Raw genomic sequence first — 23,028 nt, 5'->3', positions numbered from 1 at the left:
CAAAAACACTTGAGTGAAGAATGTTCAGATATCTTAGCATCTTAATTTGTTGTTAACATGCAGATTACCTCTGCTAAAGTTTGTCATCAATTTCTATATTGCTTTGGTTGTCAACTGCACATGACAAGTTCAAATAAAATGTTGCATGTGCCTACAAGCCTTTTGCCTTTCATTCACAAGGTGCACAAGTTTCTGGATGTGGAATTGCAAACTAGAGGCTTTCAATGACCCCCCCCCCTCAAAGTAAATATAAGGGACTTCATTTCATACATATTTCCTCAGACATTTCCACCATACACACATCTTATAATCCTTCTTTGCATTTTAATAATATTGGATGACATTAAATCATATCATAATAGTGCCAAATTCCATTTTAATTAAAATTATGCATGTGCCAAGTGTTTTTTTGATAATAGCCATTCAGTGGAACACATGCATTGGCTGAAGATATAGCCATCTTTATGTTCTTCTGGGAAATGGCTTCTTGGTGATATACTCATGGTGTCTACATGGAAACATGCTGGTAAATAAAGTTTTAAAGATATGCAAAGAAGAAGAGAGATTCAGCACCTGAGTCAATGATTGAATTTATGAAGCATCTGTATGGCAGTTGGGAAGAAATACAATTGCAGGAAGAAAAAGCAAGTGAAAGAAGATGGCTTCTCTACTATTAAAAGAGTTGGGGCAAAAAATAAAAATCTGCATGTTTTAGTATTACTTTTCTGTCACTATGCAGAAACAACTACTATGTTAGAAGAAATTGTTACAATAGCAGCATGAAATGTCTGTTTTCTAGTTTTAAAAGTTTTTTACATTAAGGTTTTTTTAAAAATAGTAAGCAGTATTCTTACACTGCTTTCTATTACAAATAAATTCCAAAGCAGTTTACAGAGAAAAATATATTATAATCATTTCAATAAAGAAATGAAGACAGTTCTCTCTGTATTAAATAATGAGAGATAGGACCTTACAAAGACAGAATAAAGAACCTATTTTATTTGCTGATAAACAGTTTGTGAATAACACTCAATGATATTTTGTCATCTTCTGTAACCTTTTATGAGAAAGGAGGCACACACGTGAAAAAAGTTTGTTTTCCCGGTGAGAATTTGAAAAATAAGCATTATACATGTAAAGATGTGATAACCCTATGAAATAGGTGATGGAAAATAATAACTCTAGTATTTTATAGTAAAAAGGGGATAGCTTTTAGGGCAACACATTTTATAAAGATTTGTTTCCTAATATAGATATGTTAATTCATATAAATTATTATTATGTATTTTTGTGTTGGAGTAATGTGAGAAAGAGCAACAAGCCTGACTTAGCGCATCTGATAACCCAGTTTTATTTTGAACCTTTGGGAACTCCCTCCCTTTTCATGTGAATTGGTGCAGCTCTCTTGTTTTCTGGTATTCAGAAAACAGCACTTGGCATCACAGAATTGTAGCACTGGAAGGGACCACAAGGATCATCTAGTCCAACCCCCTACAATGCAGGAATCTTTTACCAAACGTGGGGCTTGAATCCATGAAGAGTCTCACACTCTAGGAACTGAGCTTTACCAGCACTTCCCATTTGCCAACACTTCCAGGGGCTCAAAGAACTGCACATGCATTCTTTAGTTTTAATGCTTGTATACAACCATGCAAATTTGTATAATCAGTTATTACTTTTCCCCACATTGCAGATGGGAAAGTCGGAGAGGGTGGCTTGCCTAATGCCATCCAGTGATCCTGTTCCTGTAAAAACACTAAGCCAAGCCAGGATTTGGCATGAATGAATGTATAGGTTCCTGGACAGAAAACTGTTACTCCTCCATCAGTCCAGCTACTGTGAGCTAGGGCTACCTAGTCAGTTCATAGCAGAGGTGAGATTTAAACCTGCAACTTCCTGATTTGTAACCTGGCCTCTAAGCCACTGTGTTACACTAGCGCTCATAAAACAAAAAGGTTGAAGGGGTCATTTCATATACATCTTTGTACAAATCTTTGAACTATACACAATTTTTTGAAGCTTGAAAATTAAATCGCATTGTTTTTGAAAGGGATGGTTAAGAAACCATAATAAACGCAGATAACAAAAGCACCCGTGTTTATATCTCTTCAAATTCTAACAACAAAACGTAGTATTTTCCTATAGTCCTTAGTTCTTAAATGGCTCTTAAATGGAACTGAGATGAAGGCTGTGAAGTAGCCACAGAAAATGAAGTTACAATTTGGAATGTAAGCTTGGATTTTATGTAAAGTATAAGATGAAAAAGGCAATTACTTTAAATCAGGCATGGCCAAACTTGGCCCTCCAGATGTTTTTGGGACTAGAACTCCCATCATCCCTAGCTAACAGGACCAGTGGTCAGGGATGATGGGAATTGTAGTCCCAAACATCTGGAGGGCCGAGTTTGACCATGCCTGCTTTAAATCAATGACTGTATGAAAAGGTGCTTTCATACAAGAGGAAAGCATTCCTCTAAGGCAGGTCTCCCAATTTCACTCTCTATCTATTGAACTCCCTGCACGACCTCCCAGAATTACAGAGAATCCTACAAATCTTAAGAGCAGTTGAAGGCTTCTAGTGTGTAGGAGAGGGCTGATGAACAACTGCTAGACTTCCATGAACAGAAGGTATCTTTCAATTCAACCTAGCATTCAGCTAATATTCAGTTTAAAATTTGTAGGAATGACTACACATTAGTCAGTTTAATACTAATAATGATTACTGACCACTGGAAAAGAAATGATGATTGTTTTGAACAGTTGTAAAGCGTTTGCAACATTTTGGACTGTCTGAACTGGCACAATTACAATTACCAGTATTTAAGGTATGGCATTATTCTTCCATTAGGATCTAATTTTCAGTTCAGCTGTACTGAAACAACTGCATCAAGAAAAACGATACATGAATAAGGGCGGGTGTTGACTTAATTTCTATATATTTGGGCTTGGATCCAGAGTTCCTATGTGCAGAATCCCACTTGTGCAATAGCAGGAAGGGGGGGGAGCGGAACAGTGTGAGAGGTGGTATGGAGAGGAGAAGTGAATGAAAATTGCCTCTCATGATCACAGTTCCTTCTGCAAATGAAAGAAGCCCTTCCATTCACAGAAGGAACATTCTGAATTTTATATATCTATATAAAATGTCATCATGACAGCAGGCCACACGAATAACTGTCAGTACTTCACAGGCCACCAAGAAGAGTTTGAAGCACTTTCCAATATTAAAATTAAAGCCACAGGACATCAACATTAGTCCAAAATACAACAACACTACCATAAATAAATAAATAAGCAAGCAAACAAGCAAGCAAGCAAGCATGCATCCCACAACAGATCTACTGGTCTTGGATATTAATATAATCTAATGCAGCATGAAAATGATGCGAATTTGATTCACAATTACCTAATCCAACCCTAGGCATGTGCAACTAGTTATATATAATGGCAGCTTCATATGCATCAAAGCAGCACAACTGGACTCATGTGAGCACTGCAGTGCAGGTGAACATGCATTTAAGATACACACCCATGTGCCTTTTGTACACAGAATTCTGCTTCTCCTGGTTGCCTCACATAATGGGTTCGGGGAGATAATGTTAAATACATGAAACAACAACATAAGTTTAAGTAGGCTACGCTTGGGTAGCTATCTTGCCAAGTTAAAAGGTCTACTGTTCTCCTCATTTTTATCAATGACTATCAAATGTCACCACTGAAGCAAGAAACTGAATGTTATTGTGATGCCAAAACCTTATTCCAGCCTTGCAATAAGGCAGTTGCCTGTCTGGTCACCTGCTCAGTCTTGCACCTGCTGCTTCTCAGTTACCTCAATTTATCCTGGGATTAGACCAATACAAGTAAGGATAGGGCAGCCGCAGCTGCCACACCATACATGCATGTATATTCAGGCAAAAGTGAAATAAAGTATTCGTGTAAATCAATGACGCCTCCTGATCTTTTCATGCATCCTTGCCACCATTGCGTAAGTGCATTCACACAGGTGGGACAGCCACAGCAATAAGACCTAATAGCCAGAGAAAGTAGCAGGCAGGTAACCCCATCTCAATCCTTATCTGCAGGCTGCTTTATTCAATGACCATAGAAATAAACACATCTTTCTAGCCTATGTGCCCAGAACTGTGGTAGATTCAGCTACTGTTGCATTTAAGCCATAAATATGTGCAAAACTTCTAAACATTTTTTTTAAAACAAAGTGACAACCAGGTAGCTGCTTTTAAACTGAAACAGTATCTCAATCAGTTTTATTTTACCAAAACATTTAATGAATAATAGCATAAGGAAAAGACAAGCTTTAGAAATTCTGAAAATTATTCCTTTGTTTCTAATTTCAAGAATCAATGCAACTGGTTTCTTTTAAACTTTTGCTACTTTTTTATGTCTGAGAGATTAAAATGGGCTTGGAACCAGTTGCAACAAAAAATTAAGGCTGCACAACTGGTTTGCAGGATAGGTAGGTCAGTTGTGTCTTAGCTATAATCGCTGCAAGCACCCCTCTTCTTACAGCTCCCAGATTGGAGGTGATTTGGTATAAGGAATAATGGACTGTAGCCAATGGCTCCATGGTGCCTCCCTCTTTGCACAGGGCTGGTTAGAGAACTCTGCCAGAGTTTAGCGTTACTGAACTCTGAATCAGCATTACATTCAACCCAGGGGTCCTGGTTTAAAAAAAACCTCAACACAGTGGGTTAATTTAATAAGCTAGTTTCATAATAACACATGTTATCTCCTTGTTATGAAACTTAAGAGAGTTTGCTGTATAAACCAGGGTCCCTGGAACACAAAAGTGAAACTAAGCTCTGAAACAGTACTCCTCCCAGCCTTGCAGGAGAATCAGAGGAATGAAATTCTTGAAATTTAAGTGTGTTAACTGGCTTGTTCTTCCTTATCACAGAATTGGAAGGGACCCTAAAGATCTCATCTAGTCCAACCTCCTGCAATGCAGGAATATGTAGCTGTCCCTTTACAGGGATTGAACCTGCAACCTTGGCGTTATCAGCACCATACTCTAACCAACTGAGCTAAACGGATGTCACTTTGATAATCAAACTAGTAAGAATATATTGAATTTGGGAGCGTCTGGCCTTGATCTAAATATAAGAGTAGGCAACAGTGTGTGTGTGTGTGTGTGTGTGTGTGTGTGTGTGTAATCTTGTGAAAATAGATTAGCTAAATGAAATAAAAACTTAATAGTAAGGATTTTGGCATAGATCCCCCAAAACAGCTAAACATGCACCCAACTGATGGGCATCTCTCTCTCTCTCTCTCTCTCTCTGTCACACACACACGCAGCATGCAAGCCTCTGCTATCTAAACAGGTTGTACAAATGCTGCCCTTGCTAAAAGGTTGAGCAATCCCTTTTCTCATGAATGTTTTTCTCCAAAAAAAAAAAATTTCTACCCACAAACTAGTGGATGTTCATAAATTAACCGATCTTGTGGTAACCACATAATGAAGGCAGGCTGACTTTAAGCGAGTGGGTTTTAAAACCTGTCTATAAACCAGAATATTCCTAAGAGAAAATGGCTTTATTACTTTGACTGTAGTAAAACTTGGAAGAAAGAGAGAAAAGGGTTTGGGAACAGACTTGGAATCAAAAGGCTGGCCAAAAGGTAGGAACAGCAGCCCTGACTGTGGTGCAGAGCATTATCTGAGGCACCTCGAGGGGACCAAAATGTGAAAGACAGATGCTGGCCTGCTCAAGCTGATTCTGGAGGATTAGTTTCTGGGTGTTTTAAGTGGAAGCAGCTGGGATCCTCTGCAGGAGACTCCCTTGAACGGAAAATGCAGTTTGCAGAATGACAAGTCGATCTTGAATGTTGGCGAGACAGAGAGGCCAATGCCAATAAATTGGAGAGAATAAGCAGCACGGAAAGGTGGGGGGCAGGGTGGAAATGCTGCTTGCCACAGGTTTCCTGAACACATAATGAATAGCCAGCATCTATAAATGGCAGGGCAAGGAATCCTGAAACAATGGTGAACAGAGGAGTGCAGCTATCCTATAGGCAACACGACCAACAGAAGGCTTGGTGAGATCCCATCAGGAAACAGAGGACAAGATTTCAGGGACCCAAGAAGAATTCCATCTTTCATATTTAAAGACAGACACAAGAGTAAATTTAAAAACCATTTGACTGCTTTCTCCATTATCTCCCTTCTTCCAGAAACATTTATGTACTATCTGGAAAGTGACCAATGGGTTGTCAAAGAATAGTGTATTTTAATTCTGTTCTGCCAACTTGACAATACAAGGGTGGCAATAATGGGTTTCCTGATGGGATCTCACCAAGCCTTCTGTTGGTCGTGTTGCCTATAGGATAGCTGCACTCCTCTGTTCACCATTGTTTCAGGATTCCTTGCCCTGCCATTTATAGATGCTGGCTATTCATTATGTGTTCAGGAAACCTGTGAAGATGATACAACTGGCTGCAAAGCAATTACGCATGCCAAGTTCTATAATCCTCAAAGACTGCCTCTCCCCATATGAACCAACCTGGAGCCTGCACAACCATCATCTGAGGTCCTTCTTCGTGAGCTTTCTCTGTGAGAGGTCCTGAGGGTGACAACATGAGAACAGGCCTTTTCTGTGATGGTTCCCCAAATGTGGGGTGCTCACCCAAAGTAAGGCTTGCTGGCTTTTGCAAGTCAAAATGCACCACCGACAGCTTTCTATACACTTAGATATTATATACTTTAAAATAATATTTGTTTCTGTAATATAAAATAACTTCTGATTTTAACAAATCTTGATGTAGGCATAGGAATAATGTCAGGAAGGGATAAGTTCTATCCACCTGCTTGGTTTGAGGTTTGTTTATTTATTGGTTACCTGTGTCATGCTTTTCAAACTAGTTTCCATAAACATGCTGGTTCGAAGCTGTTTTTAAAAGTTCAAAAATAAGAACAATTAGTTTCTGGATACCAATGACAATTTGTAGTAGGACAGAGAGATGCTAGTGCGAACCAGCCATCTATGCATGCTACAACTAGCCAGAGTTTCTCTTTTGCAACCACAAGACACCTATATATGTACCAAACACACACACAAAGCTGTGGTTCTTGAAGGAGCTATTATTATAGGATAGTGCACAACAGTTTTAATGGGACAATGATTTAATGAAATAACATGAAATTATATTATTACCATCAGCAAAATAGTGTGGTTCTTTTAAAGAGCAAGCAATAGATGAATAGCTAAACTTATGAAACTGATCAAATTTAAGTAAAATGCTCTCAAGTTCTCTCAAGAATTCGAGTTCTTCATCTTTTCAACCATCCCAGCATCCTTATACATCAAATAAAATATATGTTGTTGAAAGCAATGCTTTGGTTTCACATAGCAGTTGCTAAAAAGGACTCATATTTACTATTTTAATTATATGCCACCTTTCTCCCAAAGGAGCCCAGGACAGCAAACATGTAAGTGATAAAACAAAATACCTAAAATGTTTCTGAAATTGATGTGTGTGGGAACACCAGTCTTATTTTAATAAATTTTCCTTTTTCATATATTCTACTAAGCATTTGGCAAATCTTGGTTTCCCTATATTTACTAACTTGTTTTCAGTAAGTGCTGTTACCATTACATCCAAAGAAAACATCTGAATAATCTCTCTCAGGATACTAGTGGTGAGTCAGACTGAACCACCAAGAGTCACTCATTGTTCAAGCTTTGCCTTTTTCCATAATGTTGGGATATAGGTCCATAGGGCATCATGAATTCTCATCCCTTGAATATATTGTTTGTCTGAAAAGGATCAAGCTCTGTTCTCTGACAAACTGGCTTTTTATCTTTCTTGAATGGTTGTAAGCAGCAATATTTTTCCTCACCTGCATCTGATGAGAACAACCTTTTACAGCATCTTGTCAATCACATAGTAAGTCAAATACTTTTGTACCATCACCTTTGTATAAAAAAGAAACCATATTGTTCACATGATGTTCTTTTCCTCTTCCCTCTAGTCCTGTAAGAACTCAGGGCTTGCAACTAAAAACTACTCTAGAATTACTGTTTAGGACAGTGGTTCCCAGTCTTTTAGGTATAGCAATCTACAAGTCCAGGTTCACTAGGTTTAATGTCCCATCCATTTATTGTCACGTGAGTTTTGGACCTTCCAAACTGCTGACTTCCCTCAACAGCCATCAGCTTCATGCCTTTTAATGGCAACATTGACTGTTTTATAACCTATACTTGAAGCATCCCAGCAAAAAAAAGGACATATCACCCCTATTAATGTGCAATTTGTTGAAACATTTAGAGTACTTCTAAATATTTAAGAGTTATTCACAGTTTTGTTACAGGAATGTTAAGAACACCAATCATCTGATTGTAGGATATTGCTTCGCAAGGTCTAAAAAAATTATTCTACAAAGCATCCAATTACTCAAGGAGCATTAGATACTCCCCCCCCCAAAAAAAATCTAATCACTCCTGGTCACACTGTTAACGAACACTAGCAGCAGATCCAGTGGTGGTTCACTGCGGGTGTTTGTACAAGGAGTTGGTCTTAGTGACTGTTGCAGCTTGTCTCTGATGCGCAGGTGCTGAAGGTCTTTTATCAGAGGCAAGCTGTGGGGGACACTCCGGGGGGGGGGGTGTCCCTGTGCAAGCACCTTGTGGTGCAACAGTGATTGGAACCATCACTAGCTGCCAGAGAGTGGTTCTCAAGTGTCAAAATGTAAGACTTTTCCAGTGTTCAGTTGCAAGGGCCAAAACATGCCAACATAACAAAAAAGTTGTAAGAGGTATTCATCATACCAGTTAAAGACTGTAAGCAATAATTATTTCAGGTTTACATATGAAGCCCATGGGCCACAGGTTCAGAAACAGTGCTTTAGGGACCACCTCCCAGTGTGTTTTCTTAGTTTACAACTGCTGTCAGAGACAATTTATGTGCATTTAAATAGCTAAGCATATACAAAGGCAAGAACCACTGGTGCCCTTTCTCCAGATGCACAGGCTAGAGGAAACAGCCAACCAATTTGCAAAGGCAGAATTAAGAAGTTAGGGTTTTGTTTTGTTTTTTTAGACTTCTATAATAGAATAATTCGTTATTAGAACACCCTCCATTTAGGAAACAAGTCACACATATTCTCCTTTTTTATGTGCACATCCAAACCCGAAGGTTATTCAGTCACTGGTAGTTAAGGGCACAATTCCAAAAGGTTCACCATGTTAGTCTGTTGAAACAAAACACAATATAGCACCTTAGATGGATCTACAAAAGGGCTGCAAATACAAGCAAGTTCTTCAATTTACACAAGCTCTTGTGAAAAACTATGCACAAACTTACTCTCAAACATTTTATGGGCCAACAGAATTTATACATGATAAACTATATTTTCCTTATTCACAGCTCCTTATAAACTACCCTTTGCATATGAAGAGGCACTGGGTGCGGGGGGGGGGGGGGGCTTTGGGTGCTGCTGGCCCTGCCAGCACCATGTATAGCTGTCTCAGGAGAAAGGAGGATTCTACCGAACATGAGTTATTTATACAGAAACGTTTTCTCCTGCAGCTGCCCATGCATTGTTTGAGACAGGGGAAGCCATGTGATTACAGGGACAGTGGCAAAACCTCTATATATATATACATTTCCCAACAGTAGTTTAAGCTATTTAAATTTGAAATCTTTTTTGGTGGCAGAGTAACAATCAGAAAACCGACAAAGTCTATAAAGATATCAATCATATTCTGAATGATAGAAGAAACAGTACTTTTCCATAAAATTTGCTTATACATTGAAGGCACAATTTCCTCCTTTTTCCATGAAAGAACAAAGCGTATTTTCTGCCCATGTGAGATTTATATTTTAAAAACAGCAACGGCAAAGAAACCACTAGCAGCCTGCATTTTGTTCATTAAAAACACTGCTTCTACAACTGATATTGGAGTCTATGTACATGTGCATATACAAACTCATGCACATAATGCATGTGCCTTAAACACACTTATGCAGATGGAGGACCAATATTTCATGTAATGGCACATACATTGTTACCAATGTATTGGTTGGGGTTGATTTCTTTATGTAATGGACAATGCCACTACACAGAGAACATTTGCATTTGTAAAGAAACGGCACAAGAGGCACTGGTTTAATAATTAAACTTTAATTAGGAAACATACTAGCAATTTCAGCACACGATCTCAGGAGTCACTGGGTACACAATCGTGGTTAGATCCTTACACAGGAAATTTGTGTTACTGGTGTCAGTGTTGCAGTTAATGAGAATGAGAAGTAATTGGGCAAAGAAGTTGCAAGACCAGATTCCAAGTTATATTGCAAACTGCTAAAGACTCTTTACGGTACGTGTAACACAATATGCTTGCTATATTTAATGCACAACAAAAATTCTTCCATGATGGTCCTCTTAATTCCAGACATATATTTGCCAAGCACAGTATAATTAATTAACTTGTTACTCTTAAACTACATTGAAAAATAAGTAAATGGTTTGGAGACTTTGATGTTTTGCAACCAAAATAGGCTGGCTAATTTTTCCATTCCAGTTCCCATTCCAGTCTTTAAACTATCTTAATCTCCTGCCCTCAGATGTTGACCTTGTAGGAACAAGGGTCATAGGTTAGAAGAGACAGACCGCAAAAGATCTGGACTATCAATTCATGCCTGAAAGATTTCTCTCCTACAAAAGAAACCACTAAAAAGCAAATTCCAAAATCTGACAAAACAAGTCTTAGAAAGCACAAGCCCACTACAACATTTATTGAAACTTGCTGAAATTCTGCTATTTTTAAAATGCCTAAAATGGCTAGCACTTTTTAAGCAGTATTTCAACATATTCATTATAAAATATTACCAAAATCTGCCTTTATACCAGGGGTGGGAGAGGGGGAACTGCAATTGTGCTTTAATAATTCTGAAATCTAATTAAGGTCACTTAATGGGTTTACATGTTTTATTTTCTTCTACCCTGTTTACTGAGGTTTTCAGTTGTCGATGATGTGTCTTTAGAGCTATTTATTTCTAAACAATGGATTCCTTTAAAATGTTGGGGCATTGGGTCAGTCTGCTTATCAGTGACAATGCAACCAGTTTCATTTTAGCTGCATTTTAACAATTATGCAGCTTCTCTTTGGATTGCTTGCAGAAAAACAAAGTGTCTCTCTCTTCAAAACACTTCACCATACTTTACTTGCACAAATTAAGCACTCCTTCAAAAGAGGCTTAATAAATCATTATAATGCTTATGTTTAAAAATGTAAGACTAGAAATCAATCCTGCTTGGCTCAAGCTAACCCAGCAATCAACTTTCTGGTCTCCAAATTATGAAGAGTTAATTCTGCATCTTGCCTGTCTACTGTGGAGCTCAAAGTAGTGTTTTGGCATTTTTTGACGTAGGTCAGGCTGATCGATAGGAGCAAGCTAGCCAGGCCACCTAGTGAATGGGGACTGGAATACAGGTTTTCCACATCAAAACCCAGCATTCTATTTTTCTAATTAAAAATAAGAAAGCAAAAAGCAACTCCACTCACACTTTAACCCTTCCACAGCAATTTTGCAAGTCCTCAACACTACGCTTACTCAGTTCACAGATATAACAGACTAGCGTGTTAGAGAACAGGGTTCACATAACCAGCCCCATCAACAGAAGGCCATTTGTGTGATGGGACTTTCCAACCTCTCTTGTTCCCCAGTATCAGCTCTCAGAGGGTCAGGGGAACCCCCAGAACAGTGGGGCAAAAGAGAGGGGGATTGTTCCATCTAGCAAGCTAAAATGCTGGAACAGGGAATGATTGGAAGAGTGAGACATTTAATTCTTCCCAGAGTTGGGTCCTCACTACTACCATGTGCTAAAATTATGAGACAAAGACAACCAAATCCACACAAGTAGTTGAATTCCTGAGAGCTACTCCCAATTCTAGCAAAGCAACCTCTTTTCATAGCCTTCTTAAGGAGCCAATTCCCATCTGTTGCTTTTAACTGAGGTATAAGGAACTGGTGGCCCCACAAGATGTTAATGGGCTACAACTCCTATCATCCCTTTTTAAAGTCCCCCACCCCTAAGTATCAACATGGCATTGAAATCTAAAGCCAAAACAGAAAGTGTTTGTGGACATGGATGATTCTAAATTTATATGCAACAAGCCTGCAACAAGTTCCCCAGAAAGCCTCATTTTCTCGCAATGATCTCGGGTGTTCGGTTATTTTTTTCCTATTAGTTCATTTTGTTGCAGCCAAGCTTCTATGCAGACATTGTCTAAAGCTTTCCATTTACGAGCTATAACAAGTCTTACTATAACCAGGATCAGAGTTATAGTGTTATTTATACTTCAGCTCTTTTAAGCTTCCCTCAAGCAGAGTTAACAGTGCTAACTGAGAGACATGTGGGACCGTCTGTCCTGTGATTATTACACTAATCTTCCAGGATACCATGACCCAAAACCACAGTAATTGATATGTCACATGACCACCACATATGGTAAAAGGTGCCCGAATTTGATCATATTCCCTCCGACATTAGGACTCGCCCAGTAACTCCTATTATCCTTAATCACGGGCCATGCTATTTGGGTCTGGTGGGGAGTCCAACAACATCCAGAGGATGACAAGGTATTCATCCTGTCTCAAGAATTGTTTCTTCCCTTTTATTCATGGCACATGTGGAGAGAAGAGGCTCTCAGCTTTAAACTAGGACTGTTTCTCTAAGTCTTAATGGGCACTGTGTAATGTGTTTTGACCTTTGTATTGCAATGTACACTGGCATGCATATGAAGGGAGAAGTTTTCTGTCTAGTGCGTTTTAGGGTCCAGTTTAACTGTCAATGTGGGACCTGACAGCAGTGAAGTTGCTGAAGCTTAAGGGGCATGGAGACAAAAAACAGGCAATTTGGCTAAAGGGTTTTTAATATACAGTCGTACCTTGGAAGTCGAAGGGAATCCATTCCGCAAGTCCGTTCGACTTCCAAAATGTTCAGAAACCAAAGCATGGCTTCTGGTTGGCTGCAGAAAGCTCCTGCAGCCAATCGGAAGCTGCAGAAGCCCCATCGGATGTTCAGCTTCCAAAAACAGTTCGCAAACCTGAACAGTTTGCGGCATTCGGGAGCCAAAACATTCGGGATCCAAGGTACGACTGTAGTAGGTAACTTCTCCTTTAAAGCCAAGCCATTTTAGTAAACATTAATAGCTGAATATACGTTGTGTGAAGCGACAGTGTGAAGCCATTGAAGTGTAAAAAAACACTGTACTGTTAACCAGATCAACTTGCGTACCTAATAATCTTGTGATAAATAAATGTAAATGGCTGAATGGTGGCAGGAAGGTTTATAGAGCCAATGGGAATGGTAGTTTAGTTTTGTTAGTATAGAATAAATAAATATCTGCTTTCACCCCACAAGGAGTATTAACTGAACAGGACTTTTGCCACCGGCACAGGGATGTGGATTGTGGCTACTCTATCCAACATAAATGTTGGCAGATGCAGCTCTATAATTTTGTGATAATTCTAAATAAGATTTTTTTTAAAAAAATCATCTTTCAACATGCAAGCCATTTAAAGCACATGTATCAGACATATCAATATGACAGACGAAATCAAAGTAGCCCAGTTAACTTTGATGTAAAGGGTACTGCAGCATTAATGGCAGGCAATGAAACGAGAGCAGTCTGTGGTTTACTATTGTTTGCCAACCTGTCTGAACTCCATTACATTGATCAGCATTTAAACTGTCCGAAACCTAAAGGGTGGAAAGCAATTCTACCCACCTCTAAAGCCACCGAAGACTATTCTTTGAAAAACTGGATGTAATTTTAATCACTTCTCATACCCTTCTCTGAATGCACTTCTTGACAAAGGCTCCACGCTATGAGAACAAATACTAAATACTATAAATGTGACTCAAAGAGAAGAATTTGCTTAACTCAGGGGTCCTCAAACTACAGTCCGCAGGCCAGATCCGGCCCACCAGGGTCCTAAATCTGGCCCGCCCGGCCATTGCAGAACCCGCCACTAAGCCGGTTAGGACTAATGGACTATTTGGGGTGGAAGAAGATAACTAGGTGGATGAATGGATGATGCAGACAGACAAAGACAAAAGACTGGGAGTAAATGGGCACTGTGGGTAGTGTCTGCATCAACATGCACATAGGAAAGGAGGAAATTCCTACATTTATGAGCAAACATACATAAAATTATCCTTTGCAATAGTATGACTCTGTTTAAACCAGAAATAGGGAACATGTGGTCTTCCAGATACTGTTGGCTAGTTGTCAGGGATTCATAGTCAGCTGAAGTCTACAAACAACGGGAAGCCCACAGTGTAGACACTCTGTTCTGGAAAACAGGTTTAGTTACATATTATAGGTCAGAGCTATAGCTTCTTATGATGGGAAACAAGAGACCTCTAGAAAGACTAAGTGCATCTCTGCACCCGTCAAACCCCTGTCAGGCGAGGCCAGGTTTTCTTGTGCTAGTGGTGGGTCCTTTCATTTTCTTCCACATAATTTCATAGGGTGACTTGGTTTTGTATGTTTTGTGGTATTTTATGCATTGTGATTTTCTATTATTTTTATTGATTATGGATTAGTAATTCTTTATTGTAATTGTAAACTGTTTAATTATTATTTGTTGATGTTTAATTTTACTGTTTACTATTATTTTCTAACAGGTTATTGAATATTGCTTTATTTGATATAAATTGTTTAATTTAAAGTTCTTCTGACTTTTTATATTGGATATCAGATTGTTACTATTAATGTTTGATGTTTTATTTTTATTTTTATTTATGTTGGAAGCCACCCAGAGTGGCTGGGGCAACCCAGACAGATGGGCGGGGTATAAATAAAAAATTATAACATATATATTATTATAATTTTAACTTAAAATGGATAAAACACACTACATTAAAGTTTAGTGAAACCAACCATAAACCATCCTAGATCTCTATATTTTCTGTTTTGGCTGTTCCTTGATCTTAATAATAGCGCCAGAAGACATTTTCAGATTTCAACACACACAAACGCTCTGCCCGTAACACCGCAACAGCTGACATTATCTGAATAATTATTACAGAAAACTACACAGTATAGGCTTCTCAATAGGTTCCATTCTCAGTTGAGCATTTTTTCACCACACCTGCCTCTGGTAGGAGCTCTTTCTCTCTCTGCCCTGTCCCCTTCTATCTCTATTCTTAGCCCGCCTGAAGTCCTGAAATACTTAGGACCTGTCATTATTCTCTTGCATAATACGAAAGAAATTTTTTAACCAACATGAGCTAGCAGAACAAGCTGACCTCTGCATGTAACACTAAAATTACTTTATGAACGAAAGACATATGGCAGGACATATATACAGCGCAGTACATGTATGTGAGGAAAACTAGAACCCATTTCCAGTACCAGAACCTAATGTGAAATGCAACAAATCATCATGGCAAGAGTGCTCTTACACATATGTAAAGTCCCACAGAGCAAACACATGCTGTACATCTGGGACAGATTGGTCCTTCTTGATAATTATTATCAACACTGCCTGGAACTGGCTCTCCCGAGTTTCAGATCAGGCCTCACCCAGTCCTACCTAGAGAGGCCAAGGATTGAGCTCAAAAGCTTCTGCATGCAAACCACCAAGCTACAGCTCTTCCTCATGGAAGGAATCAGAATATGCCATTTCCAGAATCACAAGTTAAACCATTCACATCCTTATCATTGCATGACTGCATCTGAGTCTGCAGAGAAGCACCGCGAATAAAAGTTTTCCAAAAGATGTAAAAATAGGGGGAAAAATATTTACCTATCTCCCTTTGGTTTTCTTTTCTGTACTGTTTTTCCTTTGGGTCGTCTCTCACTTCCTAAACAGGGAATCCCACCTGGACCTGTTACCCGTATTGATTCAAGTCCTTTGGAAGATTTCTTAAAAGTAAATTCCACTGGTTCTCCTTCTTTTAGGCTTCTAAATCCTTCCATGTAAAGCTTGCTCTGTGAACAGGAAACATATTCTTAGTTACCATAAGCTTAGGGAAAATAGAACAATACTGAAGTATGTAAAAAAAACAAAACCCAAAACAAAACCTGACAACATAATTATATTTCTGAAATATAAAAACTGACTCCTTTTATGAACATACTTAGGCACATTTAATTATCTTTTTTGCTTAATTCATTTAAATGAACTTCTAGCAGAACAAAGCGTACCTAGGACACTACACTACAATTAGTACCATTTCATTGTGTCTACAGATTAGATGTGGATTTCAGCAGGGCTTCATGGTGGATGTAACTAAGAATTATTATGGATTTTTTTTTATGAACAACTGAGTACCTGCTGGTGAAAAACTGGTTCATAAGCTCTAAATATATACACAGAGAAACTCTTGGAAAACACTGGCTAGCTAAAGTGCACTTTAAAGTGTTGCTAAAAAAAAGTTCTGTTTCATATTATCATATTATTTATTTTGATAAACAAACAAGTGAAAAGACTTCCTAAAATGGAATGTGAACAGTGGAAAAGGTTCACTTTTGAATCTTTCTTATCTAGACATTGAACAGCACTTTCAGAACAAAGGCAAAGGGGTGGAAATATCAATTTTTCAAACCAGCACAACTTCCATACACATCCATAACAGAAGTGGGAAAACCTCTCATGAAAATGGCAAATAAAATCACATTACAATTAATCACCAGTAAATCTATTATGCTACCATGAGTTCAGTATAGATTTTTTTCTTTTTGCTTGATCCATAAAAGCATACATTTTAAACTTATTACTCTTAAGGTTATGAAGCGGAACAGCAATTTCAATGACTTTCTAGGATTTATTTTCATTACGAACCCTGTCAGTTTTCTGAGAATACAAGACTTACGGCAACTTCTAAATGAAGAGAATAAATAGCTGGAATGCCATTTACAAACTAAAAAGAATGCAACCTTTAAGCACTGTGCCCCAGTTCTCACACAACACTAAACCATACCTTAGCATTGCAGGAAGAATCAAATGCTTCCCCTTCTCCTCCCTCCTGCATGGCCAGGGAAAGGACTTTGCCAGAATTTAGTTTCACTTTCCCTGTATGTCATCCAACTTCTCCCCTAACCTAGACCGGGGATCATGGCTTAAAAACAAACTGGTTAAGTTTAACAAGACAGCTTCAGAAACCAGTGTTTGAAGTTCACGGTTTTTTTGTTCTGTTCTGATCAGAGTTTTGTTTTTAACCCATAATCCCTGGATAATTCAAGGAAAGCGTTTCTCCTGGATATGTGAGAGACGGAGAGGGAAGTGGGCAGCATATGAGCACAAGGTTTCAAGGCAGTTCTTTCCTGTTTGTGCAAGTAGCGCTATAAACCAGGGTTTAATGGCCATATGAAGTGGTGGGTGGGCATTTGGGGGGGGGATGTCTGCCAGTGCTGTGGCCTTGACACATGTGTACCCTTTGCAAGCAGGAATAATGCTTGTGATCGCACAATCTTTGCTTTCAAAGTCTTTTCCTGCCAGGGTAATGTCTCTCCATGCACCACAAAAGAGAGAAGTGTTTGGTGACTGAGGAGCACAGTTTACATGGGGATAAATATAACATAGTATTTTTTTAAAAGATATATAGTATTTATTTGCAGTTACCTTATTTAACAGCACTTTGAGAACTGCTTCAATAGGTAACAGTTACTTTTAATCTGTTGCATTCACTTTAAAAGATGTGACCGTTGCCTTAAAACTGCTAATTCTTGCTTCCGGAGAGCCCTAGTTCTCACGCCTTATGCAAAACTAGGAACCCAATTCTCAGTTTCGCTTCCCTCAGTTAGCTCACAGATACCTAGGTGAGTGAAGGCCTCTCTCTGATCAGGGCTCACTGAAAGATTACAAGGTAGGACAGTCCCTTAGCCGTCACTCACTGGACTCCGCCACTTGAGGCTGCTACTTTCTCCCTGACAGGCTTGCTTCTGCTTTCCTCTGAAGTCCCTATTCAGGTCAGGTGCTGGAAAATCAGCCACACAGATGTCACAGTTGTGTCTCTGAAGTCTTTCCTGCTTCCTGTGACCAACTGACAGCTGCTGTCATTCTGGCCAGCAGCTCTCCTGGGCAACTGCTTTGGAATCTCCTGCCTGGCTTCCCTCAGCGATTCTCTGGTCCCATCTGCCTCTTCCTATACTCTTCATTCTCTTCAGCCTCTGACCAAATGACTGACTACCAACTCCCCACTATTCACCCTGTGCCTGCACTCTACTCAGAACCCTCTAGCCAATCATCAGGCTCTTCCTGGAAATCCAAATCCTTTTTGGCCTATAACCAGACCAATGATTTCAAATGGAACGTCTGCTAAAGGACCTAGCAGAATTCAACTCCTTTTCAATTGCCATATACAGTGGTACCTCGAGTTACAAACGCCTCAGGTTACAAACACTTCAGGTTACAAACTCCGCTAACCTGAAAGAGTTATCTCGAGTTGAGAACTTTGCCCCAGGATGAAAACGGAAATTGTGTGCTGGCAGAGCAGTGGCAGCAAGAGGCCCCATTAACAAAAGCACGCCTCAGGATGAGACCAGTTTCAGGTTAAAACAGACCTTATGAATTAAGTTCATAACTAGAGGTACCACTATAATACTCATATAAAAGCTAGTATATCAGGTTAAGTGCCGTAACTGAAATACTCACAAATATGTGAGCAAAACACATCTTTTGAAATTGCAACAACCTATTTGTTTCTTGGCAGACTGCCAGCTGAACTACATATATTGCATCTGTTCTGGCTTTATAGTCAGGGGTAAACAACCACACAGTCAGCCATTTTTTAAATGTCAAAAAGCTTTCATATCCTAACAACATTCTTGCATTTGAATTTACCTCATAAAAATACAGTTTTGTCACAAGTTCACTGCTGGCCTTTTAGCAATGCACCTCAAGCCTGGCTTTTCAGGTATGAATTTGGACTGATGATTTACAGTGACCTGAGGGATTTTTGGCTGCTGTGACTATTTTTGCTTAAGTGTTACCCAAGCTCTGACTGAGCCATTCTTAGCTCTAATATCCCGACTGACAAACCATGGTTTGCATAGGATCTGTAAGCCATGCTTTGTGTGCTGTAGCTCAATGCAATGTCTGAACTGAGATAGCATTGGTAGTGGATGATATAGTGCAGGCACTCTGGTCAGTTGCACTGTTGCTACTTCCTGGGATGGAGAGGGAAGAGAGGCCAGGTGGCAGTAAGGTCAGCGCAGCGCAAACATGCTGGCAGAGGAAATCCAACCAGTGCACTGGCATCACCTCCTCCTCTACCTCCTTGTAAGCAGCAGTAAGATCAGTAAACATCAGGACCGCAATCAAATATGAGTTTATTGCATTAGTTTAACTAATTACAAGGCTAGTGCTTCTGTCTTATTTTCTAATGTTCTGTTTACACTGCACTCAGCTATTTTGTCATGTCTCAGACACCGTGTGGTCACGTTGCACTAAATGACATTTGCACTGCAACAATGAGCATCAAATGACCACAAATGTCAGCCAAGATGCTGGTTCTGCCCACCTGTATGCACATGCACACTACTGTTCTCCCCATACATCAGGGCATCCCTCTCCCTCTACAGCCTGCAAATCTTCTAGCACACTTTACTCGTTGGGCAAAATAACCCCAAAAAAGTGAGCCTTGAAATGGGGGGGGGGCAGGAGGAAAGAGAGAGCCCAGTGCATGCCAGTATATTGCCTTAAGGCTCATCATGTGAGTGGCTGTGGCATTGACCCATTTAAACTGGAAGTACAAAACTCTCACTATTTTCTGGGTTAAGGGGGCTACAAACAAGTTATTTCTATAATCATATAACATGGAAATGCCACTAAAAATTTTATAGCTAGGAAAATGGCAGGAAAACTGAAGCTGCCCAGAGTGACTACTGGGGCAACCCAGCCAGATGTGATGAGTATAAATAATAAAATTATTGTTGTTGTTGTTATTACTACTACTGCTACTACTAGCCATTCACCTGGGCCACATTCACATGTCAATATCCCACAATACTGTCTGCTACTGCATACCATCTAGCAGGGGTGTGGGAGCTGAGGCTCTCCAGGTTCTGATAAACTACAGTCCCCGTTATTCCTTGCAATTGACCATGCTGCCAGGGGCAGATGGGAGACGGAGCTCACATAAAATCAATCAAAAACATAACTGGCCAGTAAAATTTCATAATAAAGAAATAAATATACAACCCTGCACAGAGCCTCAAAACAAAAGACACAATAAAATAAACAATACAAATCACATAGGCTAAAAACAACTAGCAAATACAAGAGCTGAAGCCCCCAGCCATACACCAGAGCAACTAAAACAACTTACATTACATTTAAGCCAATGGAAAACAACAAAAGGACAATAATAAAGGGTATCTGTGACCTCCCAAAACTTGCCTGCTAGGGTAGAACTGAAAATCTTGTACAGATCTGCCGTTCAACAGATTTAGCTTCAGAGCTATAAGTTATTACAGGATTTAGCTCCTGTGCCCTTATTAGTTTAAGCTGATGCTTTAATTAACTAAATAATTAGATAAATGAGTGTTACTTACCCTCTGGTCGATTGGCTGCTTAAGCTTAACTCACCAGTTAGCTACTGTAGCAATAATTGCTAATTGAGCAAGAAACAATGCCTGATAAAATTATCCCTTAGTGTTTTGTTGTTTTGTTTTTAAAAAGTGTTGCCTTACATATTCTACCAGGAGCATCCTCTGCACAAATTCCATCCTTCTGAGAGTCCCATTAATTTCAGTGGTCTTGTACAGAAGACGTTTCTGATGCATTGTGCCCAGTGTCAGTGGGTGCTTCAGAATCTAACTTAAATTCACAAAAGGAAGGAAACTCCAAGTTGGGGCTCTTTATGGCTATCTATTCTCCTCTTTATATGCCTGTGTTACTCCTATTAGCATACAAGCATGGGAGGGAGAAAGGGCTCCCATAATGAGCCTTAATTCAGAATTTCCTCTCTTTTGTGGGCTTCCAGTCAGGGTCCGAACACCTGCTGATGCACCATGCAAAGCTCTGGAGAAAACACACACACATTTCGCTTATAGAAATTCACCTTGCACGCAATATTTTCCTTGCATTTCATTTCATTGGTTTGAGAAGCACAAGCTTATATCATTAAATTAGCATCACAGCCAGCCTTAAATATAAATTTTAATTATTAAAAATAAGCCAGTAATGCCTAAATATTTCTTCATAGTTTATACCGGCCATTTTTTCTGTGCATGGGAGATTTCTCTCCATATCTGTCTACAGCCACACAGGCAATATAACATATGCGGAGGAGAGATTCATGGCGTGGCATTTTTCTGCAGATCTCAAAAACATATTTCATTGGCACTGGGAGGACACAGAGCTTGTTACTGCCAAGATATCGGAGTTTCCTAATCACATGCCACACTGCTTTTCTGTGGAAGTGGATCACAATGCCTGCCTGCCTCCCTGCTTACCATACACACCTTCTGAAAAAGACAGTAGCATCCCCAAAAAAACAAGCAAACTGCAGCTGGCAGCATACTAAGACTTATGAATCCACATAGCTTAACTATTAACATGTTTTTTTTTCTGTCCAATACTGAAGGATCTTCTGAATGCAAAGGTAATGAATCAGCAAACTATTTTCATCAAAAGAAGTACATTTATGGCTCAGGCTCCTGGAAAAACATCTTTATTTACAGCACACATACAAAGACACATTCTGTTGTTGTTTTGGGCTTTGCTACTGCTAATGATGATGGTAATGATTCAGTTTCCAAACTAGTCTACCCAGACATCAGACCTAAACTGGAGCTCTACATGTGCTTGTGGAAAAAGAACGAACTTGCAAATATTATGCAGCAAAGACGAAGCCAAACACTCCTTGTGCCGTGAACTGCGCTTTTGCTTCTTCTACAGCACAAGCCTTTTCAGAGGCTTCACAAGAGAAATTACTTGTACATTATGGCCACATCTGTCAGTGCACATGAAACAGCTGGGATTCTGCTCCTCTTTAAAGTCCACTTGATAGAGATTCTAGTCTATTAAAGCCCAGGTCTGCATAAAACCAATAAATTACGTGAGAAACTAAAGAGGTAGCAAATTATATTAGGTTAGTATATTTACTATTTTTAAAAGAAAGAAAAGAAAGAAAGAAATTCCATGTTTTAAAATAGTATATTCTCAGTGAAAATAATTCTCAATTATGATGGAAGAATTTTTTAAAAAACATCTTGGATAAATAGTCTCTAACTGAGAATTTTGTGTCGTGCAGCTAGCAATATTTTCAGACCAAATTTGTTTTCCTGAAATATTAAATACGGCAGTAAAATTATAAACATGAAACAGATGCATGTTGTTTATGTTACAGTAATAATTGTTTTTAAAAAAGACAAGCTGAATACCCATTAATTTTATATCCCAGCTTACACTTTATCAACATTATGAAATGTAGAAACATTTGTGACTGAAAGTGCATATGAAGCACAGGAGATAGATAAATAGATAGATAGGTAGATAGGTAGATGATAGATAGATGATAGATAGATAGATAGACAGACAGACAGATTCACTGCTTTCTATAGCATTAATAGTGATGCTTCTGGCCAAAGCAATTTTTACTAATTATGTATTTAGTTCAGAGATAATGGTTTTACAGAAACTGCAGATAATTGGTTCTTTCAGAAGTTTAACTAAATTAGTAGTAGAAATATATTACATTTTTAGAAACAATGTAATATATACTTTAGCCTGAGCCAACTGCCTGATAGAAATGGCATATCACTTAAAATATTTAACAGGTATCTGAACACAGGGAGCTTATAATAGTGACTAACCATCTCTGGAAATGTGTTGCAGTACAGGAATTAATTTACGAGTAATTCAAACTCATAAACAGAAGTCTAAGATGTAATGCCAAATTTTGCATAAGAACTGTAGACAAGTAAAAAGAAATCCTATCTACCTATCTATTACTAAGGCTGTAATGTTCTGCACCTTTCACGCCATCACAGGGCATGGCATTTCTCCCTATGCTCATGTGTATCAACATTTTTCAAGTAATGATTAACTTTTTCCT

The 23,028-nt window shown here is 38.9% G+C and overlaps 1 protein-coding gene across 4 annotated transcripts in view; it reads right to left on the bottom strand.

The window, feature by feature from the left end:
* LIN28B (lin-28 homolog B) overlaps nt 1–23,028 on the bottom strand; it is a 97,606-nt gene that overhangs the window by 17,861 nt on the left and 56,717 nt on the right. For all 4 annotated transcript variants that reach the window (XM_083608435.1, XM_083608436.1, XM_083608434.1 and 1 more), the window contains one exon: nt 15,771–15,955. In XM_083608435.1, the coding sequence (XP_083464561.1) occupies nt 15,771–15,955 (185 nt within the window). The remainder of the gene's footprint in view (nt 1–15,770; nt 15,956–23,028) is intronic.

Source organism: Podarcis filfolensis (assembly GCF_964270895.1).
Source record: "Podarcis filfolensis genome assembly, chromosome: 3".
Lineage (NCBI taxonomy): Eukaryota > Metazoa > Chordata > Lepidosauria > Squamata > Lacertidae > Podarcis > Podarcis filfolensis.
Note: the sequence above shows the minus strand (reverse complement) of the source record. Positions and strands in the feature narration are given on the sequence as shown.